The sequence below is a fragment of the Dacryopinax primogenitus genome, assembly GCF_000292625.1.
Source record: "Dacryopinax primogenitus strain DJM-731 SS1 chromosome Unknown DACRYscaffold_2, whole genome shotgun sequence".
Lineage (NCBI taxonomy): Eukaryota > Fungi > Basidiomycota > Dacrymycetes > Dacrymycetales > Dacrymycetaceae > Dacryopinax > Dacryopinax primogenitus.
Window position 1 is genome coordinate 102,618 of NW_024467199.1, and position 12,269 is coordinate 114,886.

General features: G+C 52.7%; 4 protein-coding genes across 4 annotated transcripts; 2 read left to right on the top strand and 2 right to left on the bottom strand.

Moving 5' to 3' along the window:
• Nucleotides 1-286: 286 nt before the first annotated feature.
• On the top strand, nt 287-1,176 carry DACRYDRAFT_113367 (uncharacterized protein; the record flags this gene model as incomplete). The annotated part of the gene is made up of 4 exons (XM_040769618.1): nt 287-358; nt 405-455; nt 508-779; nt 841-1,176. Exons 1-4 carry the CDS (start codon nt 313-315, stop codon nt 1,174-1,176), a joined length of 705 nt encoding a protein of 234 aa, XP_040632074.1. The 5' UTR covers nt 287-312.
• A 2,513-nt stretch (nt 1,177-3,689) lies between these two features.
• Nucleotides 3,690-4,215, bottom strand: DACRYDRAFT_29537 (uncharacterized protein; the record flags this gene model as incomplete). The annotated part of the gene is made up of 2 exons (XM_040774315.1): nt 3,690-4,083; nt 4,130-4,215. Coding segments are annotated over 2 exons (480 nt in total), but the record flags the coding sequence as incomplete, so codon positions are not given.
• Nucleotides 4,216-6,000: 1,785 nt separating this feature from the next.
• DACRYDRAFT_37626 (small nuclear ribonucleoprotein) lies at nt 6,001-6,954 on the top strand (the record flags this gene model as incomplete). The annotated part of the gene is made up of 2 exons (XM_040774433.1): nt 6,001-6,522; nt 6,577-6,954. Coding segments are annotated over 2 exons (900 nt in total), but the record flags the coding sequence as incomplete, so codon positions are not given.
• A 417-nt stretch (nt 6,955-7,371) lies between these two features.
• DACRYDRAFT_103677 (uncharacterized protein) lies at nt 7,372-12,077 on the bottom strand (the record flags this gene model as incomplete). Its single annotated transcript, XM_040767798.1, has 14 exons — nt 7,372-7,857; nt 7,907-8,237; nt 8,286-8,821; nt 8,872-9,014; nt 9,062-9,172; nt 9,223-9,745; nt 9,797-9,884; nt 9,930-10,274; nt 10,325-11,059; nt 11,111-11,238; nt 11,293-11,370; nt 11,418-11,456; nt 11,508-11,599; nt 11,654-12,077. 14 exons carry the CDS (start codon nt 12,075-12,077, stop codon nt 7,372-7,374), a joined length of 4,059 nt encoding a protein of 1,352 aa, XP_040632077.1.
• Between the last annotated feature and the right edge of the window lie 192 nt (nt 12,078-12,269).

The window sequence follows — 12,269 nt, forward strand, 5'->3', positions numbered from 1 at the left end:
CTTTATTTTACAGAAGGAAAGTAGCAGACGATATATACACGCATATTTATCAACATTCTTCTCATTCAATTTCCGAGACCAACCGCAAGAGAACGAACCAAGGCAAGTATGAAAGAGAGACATTCAGTTGTTCCGCAATATCTTCTTCTTGATACCTACTATGGTACCGCGTGGAATGACCGAAGAACGCCGGAGCGCAGCTCTAAGCTATACAGTTGATCAGAGAGTCATCGTGTGCCAAAGGGACGTCTATCCGCAGTTCTCTCGCTGTCCAGTTTGTGGGATTGGAATTACTTGCTACACTAGGAAAGGATGTCACGCCCCACATATCCGGTTAGACATCTATCCAACCCTACTCGTACGCACTGCAGTGTGCTGCACGTCTGGTGCTGACTGTGATGTAGCTGAACAAACGGAGGAGTCAATCCGGTTGTCGATGGACGCCTTTCGAGGTGGTGCGTCCTCAAGCCCCTGTGCTTCTCAACGTTGACTGAGGTCATTGCCCAGATTCCTTCCTCCGAACCACACTAGGAGGTCAGGAGGCAGACGAAAACCTCTTCTACCGGTTCATGCGCGCACATGTTGTCGGCGCAGTAGTCGACGGCCAGCTCTGGGTCGCCGAGGACCTAGCCTCAGAGGAACCAAAGATCGTCGGCGTGGCTCTCTGGTTTCCCCCTGGGACGGAATTCCTAGGTACGGAGGAGGGGAGGAAGGAGGCGGGGATGGATAAGGTCATTGGGAGTTTGAGCGAGAGCATGCAACGGTGGTGGTATGATTATGTGCGTCCCTGCCTTCTGTTTCAAGTTCTGTACCTCTGTATGCTCATGCTCGTACTTGCAGTTCATCCCCGGAGGAGCGAAACAAGCGAACACCTACCTCGGTCCTTCCGCAAAACACGACGCCTACCACATGCTCATGCTAGCCGTCCTTCCCTCCTACCACTCGAAAGGCATCGGACGTACGCTTCTCTTCGCCCAAGCCAGGGGCGCATTCGAGCAGGGCAAACGTGTCTGTTGGGAAGCGAGTAACGAGGTTAATGTTGAGAAGTATGGGAGGTGGGGAGGGAGGCCGAGGGGGAAGGAGAGGTATGATGGGGATTCGGGGGAAGGGGGAGGAGAGAGGGGATTTGATATGTGGACGATGGAGTTGCCCAAGCCGGAGACGGGGTTGCTGTGATGGGAGTGTTTGGTGCTGTAGTTGTACGTGATGGAATATGGGGTCTGTGGTTCAAGTGGTAGATTTAGACAACTTGTGGGGTGGATTGAACACTTAACATCGTGAAGAATGTATGGAATGTCTGTGCAGACTGCCGTTCCTCTGTATCCTCACAATGATGGTACACTTCAGGCGGGAAGGACGAGTCGTATGGTAGCAATGAGCTGCGTCCAGCACAAGATGAACGCAAGGAGCATTCAAACTGCGGTGACACTCATGTCGAAATGCGTTTGTTTACATAGTACTATGACCCAAAATAACAAGATTCAATCTTCATTCTCCCCAACTACACCCACCCACATCTCGTGACAATCAATGTCATAACAGATCTTGAGCTAGCGTGTGCGGATAAGAATGCTACGAAGGTATGCAATGCAGTGCAGTGATGCGATAGAGATGCAACAGACAAAGACAGGCGGCACGGCCGGCTGGTTCCTAGCCATATATATGCTGGACACGAATGCCCGTGCGCATGCGCATAGGGCAGATACTCCTCTGGGGAGCTTTCCGAGTAAACCAAGAGAAACGAAAGATGAGAGGTGCAAGAATGCGGGTTATGCAGAAGACACGCAATCGATGCGCTCTTCAGATGCCAATCGAAACTTCGAAGGATGGGCTCAGTTCTTGAAGAACTCGTGCCGGGCCTTGACCGCTCCCTGCCCACCGTCAGATGGGTGCCAACCGCGGCGAGTGTAGCCGGCAGGACGTCGTTGTGTAGGGAGGACGGGTTTAGGCGCACGCTTAGAGGGAGGCGCAGAGGGCTCAGCCTCGCACTCGTCGCCCGAGTCATCCGTCGAGGATGGGTCGGCGGTGGCAGTGGGTGCGGGGTCCGTGCTGGTAGGCGTCGGCACATCGGTTGGCGAGACAACCTCAGAGTCGGTGGACGAGGACGGGGACGAGGTTGGCGATGCAGTCGCAGAGGCGGTGGAGGAGGCCGAGGACGAGGTTGGCGTGGCAACCGCAGAGTCGGTGGACGCGGACGAGGTTGCCGCAGCGGCGAGCGCCTGACCATTGGGAACGGAGCCAGTGCTGGTATCCGTGGAGGAGGCAGCGCTGCTCGTGCTCGTCGAGACGACCACGGTGACAAAGCCGGAAGATGTGGAGGGATCAGTGCCGGAGGAGACTGAGCTTGTGGGCGCAACATCTTCAGTGCTGGAGGAGGCTGAGCTGGTGGGCACAGCGCCATCAGTGCTGGAGCCTGAGCTGGTAGGCGCAACGGAACCAGTGCTCAAGGAAATGGAACTGGAAGGGGACGAAGGGTCAGCGGCGACGTTCCCTGCGGGCTGGGTGGGAGCGGCCATGGAGGCGCTCGAGGTGGGAGTAACGTTGTCACCAACCACGGGGGCTGTAACAACGACAGTGACAGCAGGTTGGGTGAATGTGGACGTAACGGTGCTCGTCACGGTGTTGATAACAGTAGAAGTAACTGTGGCCATAACGGTAGAAGTGACGGTGGAAGCGTCGCAACCCGGAGACCCAGCAACGTTCCCAGCGCCGTTGTCGCCAGAGCCGTTGTCGCCATTGCCAGAGCTAGGGTCGGAGCTTAACGGAGCATCAGGGGTCTGGGTAGGCGGGGTGAGGAAGAGCGTCGTGCGCGAGCCGGAACCAGGGGCATTAGCGGCGGCAGCAGCAGCGGTGGCAGTCACAACAGGGGCACTCGAGTCAGTAGTTGGGGAGGCAGAGCCAGAGTCATCCGAGTCGTCGTCACCCGCACCCTCATCATCGTCACCATCGTCCTCACCATCATTATCATCGTCGTCGTCATCACCATCATTGCCCTCGTCGTCACCTGGGCACTCTGGCGTTGCACCAGCAGCATCAGCGCTCGAAGTGGCACTGGCCATGCTCGAAGTGGCGCTGGCCGTGCTCGTGTTGACGAAGTTGGAGGACGCGGATACAGAGCTGCTCCCATCGTCGTCGTCGCAGTCATCATCATCGCCACTGTCGTCCGTTACTGCTGGGGGATCAGTGCGAGTTGCACTGGCAGAGCTGGATGTAGAGCTCGACGTAGAATTCGTGGACGTCGCGGTAGCGGTGGCAATGGCGACATCAGCAGAATCAGTCAAGCTAGAAGAGCTTGAAGTGGATGATGAGGATGAAGACGAGCTGCTGTCGGTTGCGCTAGCAGTTGAGGCAGAGTCGGTTGCCGTGCTGTTCACAGAATCGGTGGGAGCAGGGGTGAAGGTGCCCGCATCGATGCCAGTAACGGTGACGTCCGTGCTAGCGCTAGTGACGGGGCCGGTAGGGTCGGCAGCGATATCGGCAGCAGCGGTAGGAGTAGAAGAGCTAGAGTCGGTGGACGAGCTGGAGTCGGTGCTGGCAGAATCGGTGGACGCGTTGGAGTCGGTGCTAGCGGAATCGGTGCTCGTCGGCGTGGTCGTAGGGGCTGCGTCAGTGGATGTGGGTGCCGCATCCGTGGAGGTGGGGTTGTACGTGGTTGAGCTGCTCGAAGAGGAAACACCGGCACCATTAGGGCAGAAGGTGACAACAAGGTTGACGTCTTGGTTGGTGGAACACTGAACCTGGGAAGAGAAGTCGGTAGGTTTGGAGAACGCGTGGTTCGGGCCGCAATCAGCACTGTCGCACTCGTTGCCATCGTTCTGGCACTCCTGCACACCGTCGTAGAAGAAACCAGTGGGGACGGAGAACGCGTGGGGTGGGATGAGAGAGACGTCGACGGAGGAAATACCGCCTTGGCCGCCATTGGAGGTAAGCGTGAACTCGAGAAGGGAGCAGTTCTCGCCGTTGAAGTTGCAGTTTCCCGTCTGGAGATAGGCGATACCGCTCATCGAGCCCTGAGAAGTGAATGGGTCGCCGGTGGAGGCGACCTGCCCATTCAGGATCAGCGTTGGTGTACCAAAACCGCAGCTGAATGCATGTTAGCAGGTGTCAGAGAGGGAAGGGCGTGGCGCACTTGTTCTGGAAAGAAAGGGTATGCGATTCGGCGCGTGCAACGCGCGCAAGGAGCGGGATAGACAACACGGATAAGAGAGCGAACATCTTGAAATCGACGTTTGTTTACTCGGTGGATGCTGGATGCAGTCGATGCGTTTGTGGATGCTAGAAGCAGATTCGAAGCAGGAGCAGAAGCAAGTGTGCGTGGAGTTGATTTGGAATGAATGTGCAGTCAAAGACAGTGAGATGGAAGGAGTGCAGATGCCTAGGTAGGCGTGTTTGGGGCGTCGAGAACGACGAGAGTACTAGTGATAGTGAGAGAGGATGAAGAGGACGAAGCGAGCAGAGGCCGCTGCCTGTCTAGAGAGTGGTGGGAGAGTTTGGGGGGGAGCGGAAAGGCTAGTACTCGTTGCGACCGTGTGAGCCTTAAGAGGCCGTTCCCATTGAGAACAGACTGAATAGACAGACACATGCTTCACTTGATGATCCCTCCTATGTTCAAGCGTGTGTGCGCCCAAAGATAGTCCATTTTGTGTTGTTGGAATGCAATTGAACGGCAGTCGTCATAGCGTTGTCAAGTCATCAATAAATTCCATATATTCGCTTCCGCTCACGCGTCGTTCAACTTCTCACCACATCGCCGCCCTCTTTCGGATTCGTCAACAGCGGATTACAATAATCGAACGCTGTCATGTTTATCATCTCAAAGTCCTCTGGCATTAACAACTGTCCACAGATCACTCCAATGCCAGTACCCTAGAAGAAAGACATCCTCCTGGATACTTTCACGCGTATCCAACCCCGTCGCCATGGAAGTCAAATTCTCTCTCCGTCGCTTCCGCAATCACGCGCATTTCATATAATCCCCCCCTTTCTTCGACATCCAAACAAAAACGACGCGTTTTCGGCACACCTGGTGCACATCCGACCGATGAAAAGATCGCGGTTCTGCGGTCTGGCCGATGGGCACTGGAAAAGATAACGTGCCTGGCGCCTGGTGTGTGCCTTTCGCTTCAAGTTGTTTCAAGGGCTCCCACGGTCGGAAGGGTAGCGCAGGTGATATAAGTGGGCGACGAGCGAACACGAGTTCCGCTCGCGAGTTGTTCCAGCTTGCTCTACCTGCCCATTGTAGAGCTCCAACACACCGCGGCCAACGGCTGTACTCGATATCCTGAAGCTGAGATTTTGAGCGTGCATTTCCTTCGACCAATTGTCAAACATACGATGTCAAGGCTCGCATCATGTTCGCCTCCTGACTGGCCCTCATGCTCGCGCTCTCCTTCAGATTTCAGTGAAATTCGATTGTGATCTATGAGCCAGGTGGTGATCGAGTAGAAGTCTCTGTAAAAATCGGTGAATTCTCCTTTCGTCGAGATACGACGTCTTCACTTCTGGACAAGATCGTCCATATCCATCGGTATTTGTTGGTGGCAGCACCGGGGTAATACTTCAATACTTCGGTTTTGAACGCGTTGTACGAGGTCCGATCTTCCTTGGCCAATCCTTCATGGATTTGCGTCCATAATTCATAGGTATCGTCGTCCGTGTAAAATCGGGCCCAATCAATTTTCGATGCGCCATCAGTGAGCGCGGGTTCGCTCGCATAGTTCGAATAGTTTTTCCAAAGCCGAAAGGGCAATTATAACATCCTTAAAAGTCTAGCATAAGAAGATAAATATAGCAAGCACCGATGCGGCTTTTGAGCTTTCAATATCTGGCAGATCTAGAAATGGACGTGGAGGAGTCATTGTTGTTTTTAAGTGCATGCGGAGGCAAATCCAGTGGCGGTGAAGAAGCAAGGAGAACTCGCCTGACCATTGAGCGCTTCAAGCCTTCAACACTGTCAATCGCCTTTCTGTCCTCGACCACCATCTTTGCACTCTTTTCAAAATGGGCAGACTCGCGGAGATGCAGCGTAAGCTGCTCGAGCAGATGATGGGTCCGGAAGCAATGGGTCTCGTACCGCAGAACATCACTTGGGACGACGACAAAGTGTGCCGTAACTTCCTGTGTGGCACTTGCCCACACACGCTCTTCACCAACACCAAGATGGACCTTGGGGCATGCCCTAAATCGCATCCCGAGAAACTCAAGACTGAATTCTTGGCTGCACGAGAGAAGGAACCGAACAACCCTATTTTTGAGCGGTTCCAGCGCGAGTACGAGAGCAACATTTTCGCTTTCGTGGATGAGTGCGATAGGCGTATCCGTGCGGCACACAGAAGGCTGGAGAAGACGCCGGAGGAAAACGCGAAGACGACCAACTTGATGAGGGAGATTGGAGAGATCGAGCTTGCTATCCAGGGAGGAACGGACAAGATCGAGCAGCTCGGTGAGTCTGGCGAGGTCGAGAAGTCTATGCAAGAGATGGCAGCGGTGGAAGCTTTGAAAGCTGAAAAGACCGAAAAGGAGGTAAGGATGTCCTCATTAGATTTCTGTGAAGCGGTGAACTAACGCATTATTCAGCGAGAACTCCAACAACTGACCGAGACATCTGGCGCCTCAGGTCATCAAAAGCTCCGTGTCTGCGAAGTCTGCGGTGCATACCTCTCCGTGCTCGACTCTGACCGCCGCCTGGCTGACCATTTCGGCGGGAAGATGCATCTCGGCTATCATGAACTGCGTCAGATGCTCAAGACTGTGGCGGAGGAACGGAGGAACCGTGCGAATGGGGAAGCCCCACCGCCCGCCAATGGTGGTTATGCCGCCCCACCTCAGAATAGCGCTGCTCCACCTCCGCCTGGCCCTGCGCCCCCAGCACCGAACGTCCCAAGATCTGGCGAGAAGACCGACAGAGACTATCGGAGCGAGAGAAATGGGGACTACTCGAACAGCCGTGATCGGGAGAGGGGTGACCGTGACCGTGACTACCGCAGCGGGGATAGGGATCGTGATCGGTACAGAGACGATAGGGAGAGGAGTAACAGGGATGATAGGTATTCATCTTCTCGCCATGAGTATGTCTCTCCCTTTCGTGTCATGGGCTTGGTGTTAACGACTCAAATAGCCGGGACAGAGACAGCGGTCGCAGAGACAGGGAACGTTCCCGTTCTCCAAAGCGTCGTTACTGAGTGTTCTCCTGTCTCTCGCTCTATTCTTTCTAGTCATCGCATGTTGTGGCCCCCTGTAATGCACGTACGATTGAGTCATTATACCTCTACACGTGTAATGGAGCTTGGTTATGATACAAAGTGCCGGATGGCGTTGTAGTATTGTACAATAGCAGGTAGGGGGCAGCAACACAACCCACGAAAATAAGGCCTATGCAACAGCAAATGGAGTGTCACACATCGTACAAGCGGAGACCCCAGCTGGGTTGATGAAGGTGCACGTCGGGCAGTGCAGGCTGTCTTCGAAGTCGGCCAGATCTGTCGGAGCGTTGGAATCCGGCGGCCTTGGAGCGGCGCAGAGAGCTTCTGCGACCGCACAGGCATGCGAGGAATCCATAGAATCAGGTTTATGAGATGCGTTGGTATCAACTGCAGGGGCCGTTGCAGATGCAGGGGGAGGAATGCCGCCGCGGCTGAGAAGAGTGCCGCCAAAAGCAGGTCCCTCCTCTCTACGCTTCTTCTTAGGCCGTCCTCCCTCGTCGTCATCTTCGTCCACAGGCTTTACTTCGAGTACGGAAATCGTATCTTGAGCAAGAATGCCGATATCGGCCACGGTCTTGTCACTCCAGTCTGTGATCTCTCGACCGGCATGAAATAAACGTTGATATATAGTAGGGATATTGAACTGATCAAAGAGCTGAACGACGCATTAGTAAGAGGGCGGACAGTTTATCTGCAGGACCTACCTCCACCTTGATGTCTTTCACGGTATCTCCTTTCCTGATGATTATAGTTCTATTCATACCTCGTTGCTTGGTTGCCCGAAGGCGCTTAGACTTACGAAGACCACCGTCGTAGTTGCCACTAGTGCCGTACACGTAAGCATCCAGAGTGGACTCGGACTTGACAGGGGAAGATTTTCCTGTTTGGGCGGAGACCGAAACGATATCGAGATCATCTGCGTTTGATGCGGAGGGCGCGTTCGGCTGCTCAGAATTTGGCGTATTACCGATGGGAAGCGGGTCCGTTATGTCCATAAAGTACATTGTAACAGGGGCTTCTTCAAATGAACTCTTCCTGCAATTGACTTTCAGTTATCAGTGCAGGAGATTGCTTATAATTTACCTCTCTCGTCGACACTGCTGACAAACCTCTTGATTGCAGATCACGACATTCCGCACTGTTTCGTTTTCATCGATATGAGTTGTTGGTTCTAATCGAATCATCTGGCCTGCCGGATACAGTTGTGCTAGGATATTCCATTCACTCTCTTTGATCACCACCAAGTCCACGTCTTCCATATCAACGGCTTCATTCGAGTCGAAATAGATCTTCTCGTGGGGACAGAAGAATATCGACGTGTCCAATGACGTGGGCCGAGAGTTGGTCAATGGATGTATAAGCCACGACCGCCAAGCTCGAATAAATGCGGATGGGACGACCGCATACACGAAGCCTTCGATAAGCGACACCGGCCGACTGGCCAGTGGATTTATGGAGAGCATGGACCTCAACCTGCTTCGTTCTCGATCCGCAGCTTTCCGTGCATCTGCACGAGCGTCGGATGTCAAGTCTTCCGCTTCTTGGCAGACCACGCAGACTTCAACTGTGTTCGAAAAGGTCTCCCATCCAGGATAGATGGTCCGCAACAGCCGATAAGCCTAAGAAGCATGAGCACAAGTCACGAGAATATTCAGATTCAATTCCAGACCTGAGCAGAGACGAGTTTTCTGTCCTTTTCTGAGATCTTCAATCCTTCATGCTCGCAAACAAGGTCGTTCTTCCATGGTTCTGCATTAGGCGGGGGATCCAATTGACCGTACGCATGCATTTTGGGGCGTGAACTTAGCCAATCTAGATTGGGATGTAGAGATACCCATGAAGAAAGATGTTAAACGTACCCTTGAGCCACTGTTTTGATACCCAATAGGCAACATCCTCAGGGCTGTGAATAATATTCTGATCTTGGAACACCTTGACAAGCTCCGGGTGGCGGATCCCATAAATGCGCTCTATCAAGGTTCGGTCAACGGTGTGATCTTTATTGACGAATAATGCATACCCGACACGACATGTTCGGTGCAATCAGGGCATACGGCGGTATGCGCCAGAGCAGGCTCGAAGATCACGCCAAGAGACAGCAAGCGCATATAAGCAGCTTGGTTGATTCGCTTCAGCGATGTTGCAGGAGGCACAATCAAGCCATGTTCGCAAAGAGAGTCACTGGTTAATGTACCTTGTAACCAGTTCGTCTGTAGAACTGCGGGATTGGCTACAGGGGGTGATGAGACTAGAGTTTTGGAAGAGTCAGCGTCTGATACGATGGGCTCTGGCTCGTTTTCGGGAAGAATGTTCGGCGCGGTCGGAATGATATTCTCCAGCTCTCGGCCACATGGGGGCGGGATTGACGATCTTGGCGTTTCAGAGGATCCAGGAGTGGTTGCTTCCACCCCGCTCTCTGCATTTACCGCCAATGATTCCAGAACCTCAATGTCATTCTCTGTCTCTTTTATAGGCTGCTTTGGCACATCGAGACCTTGCCCAAGCCACTTGGTTAGCTGTTCCGCATTGACTACAACGGAGTCCTATTCAATTTACATCAGATAAGGCGGATAATAGCTTCCCAAAAAGCTCACATCATCATGAGTCTGTATATTCCAGCTGCTGTAAATCTCCTGCTTGACGGCACGAACTTGAGAGAATGTTTCTAGTACAACTTGTTCCCTACCACCCGTCAAAACATGCTTCGAATTTATGACAAGGACATACCTCTTCACATACTCGTCGCACTTGCGGTCGTGCTCCTCATTAAGACGATCTACCTCGCGCTGCGCTGCGAGTGGGACCGGTGGAATAGCAGGTGTGTTGCAGTCCGGCTTAGCGGATGCGCCGGAGGTCCCAGGGAGAGGGCATTCAGGAACATCTGCTGGTGTGATCACGTCTCGGCGAGCATATATGAGCATATATGCGTCTTTCGATCGGAGATATCGCGGAATGCTGTTCGGGGTTGATGAGTCGATCGGATGCTCGGAAGGCTCTGGCTCGACTTCATCATCTAATAGCTCAACGACATGCTCTACCTTCTCCTTGCCTCTGTCCTGTATTGGTACGGGTCTGAGAAGTATTCAGTCACCAAGAAAGCCGACCATTCCGTCGCTACCTACCGTTCATCCTCCTCATCAAACTTCGGCCGGATGCCTCCTTCACTTTCGACGATGCTGGTTATGTTTGTACTCTTGTTCTCCTTAGATGTTTGCGATGATTTGCTGCTTGCCGCTGCAGCAGTTGCCGAATTTCCACCCATCAAACCATCCAGAGGTGAAACCTCCTCATCGTTGAATTGAAACCACTGCCCCTTGCTGACATCATATGCTTGCGCGATATAATGACCATGATATGCACTAAGTCCTCGATGCAGAAGGACACCTCGAAGATCATAAATTTGATCGTCCATGTATGCTCCACCGTTGAGGAAGGGTTTCATATTTAAAGAGAGCGGGAATTGAATGACCTGCTTCGACTTCTTCCGTTCGTACGTTTTGATATCGTAGACGAAGCGCATTAGAGGAAAGTGAAGCACTGGAGGACAGTCTCGTAATTTCACCCAACGAGTAGCGTTCTTTAGCGAGTTGCAGCGGGAGCACATGTACTTGTTGTCATCCGTCAACTCTTCTTTTTGCAAGACTTCAAGTATTCGCTCCTCCAGATGAGATTTTGATCCGAGGTTTAGCTCAAGCTCGAGGAATTCGCTGTCTCGCTCGGATGTGTGACCACAACCCTTGCATGTCGTGCAATAAGTGAGGTGCCCTTCGAACTGATCACGCAGCAGGGTCTTGACAGATGGGGCTTCTTGCAACTTGAATTGCTCCCCAAGAAGATTCATAAATAACTTGCTGAATCTGCACCAATTATCAATATACAGGTAAACGGAGACAGGTGAAGCAACGAACTCAGTGGCATCCTGCTGTTCGGAGGTGCGCAACCCCAAACTCTCCACTAGCTTGATTGGATTATAGATATTTTGCCGACATTGTTGCAGTGCAGCAAAGGTAGCTTGAAGTTGGAACAAAGGAGCATCCTGCCTCAGGTCAGCTATATGCATTACCAGGCTAGAAATGAGTATGTAACTTACCTCCAATTGCTTTCCCTCAGGAGCAGTCGGCTTACACGCGTACACCCCAGCCCGGAAAGCCAAATCTTGAAACCACACCTAGCACGCGTCAGAACATGTCTCTGATCGTGATGCTTCTTTCGTACCTGGATGAAGGCATTGGCATAACAGGTTGCGCCAAGATTCTGTGGTCCAGTCAGTCATGATGAACAGAATAATCAACAAGGTCAACGCACCCGTAGCCCCACTGGAATTTCTGGATCTCTGTTCAACTCCCTTGGGTCATACCCAAGCCTGGCGACTTGGAGGAAAGCTGCGCGTGCCTCGTCTGCATGCATCGACTCATCAGCATCGATCCCTTGACAAACGAAACAAGACGCACCCTCGTCTTCCCAAGCATCCTGACCCAAATAGTTTAAGCAATTGGGATTATCCCGGCATTTCTTTTTGCTGCAAAGTGTTGGCAGCGTTAGATCGATGACCTCCGCCTTTTGACTCTTTCCAGATACGGAGGCATCATAAGCGCCCGTGTCCACGGCTCTGCCCTTGCCTTTCTCATCTCCCTCCTTCACGTCTTTCGACCAAATATTTGGGCATACTGGCAGTCCGCTCTCTTCTGAAAACCCACAGGCCCAGATCATGTGTTTAGGGGTGATCTGTTCCGCCACTTTCCCATCGAGTTTGACCCAACTCCAGCGGGACGGAGGTGTTGGCTCTTCATTATCGGGGTGCTTTCGCTTACGAGCCAAAACTGGACTAAGTGGTCGTGGCTTCGGCGCTCCCTTCCTCTTGCCTTTCGGCGGCATTGTGAAGGGGGAAGAAAGCTCAGGATGTTGTTGAGAGTCGCAACAGAGTATGAGGTTTCGTACGTATAACGGCGATCCCTGTTGTTCATATTTGCATCCGATTCGGGGATAAACAGTCACAAACGAACCACCATGGTTGACGTCCAAGCATCTCTTTTGGTTTGTAAACCCGCAAAATGGTCCTATAAATTA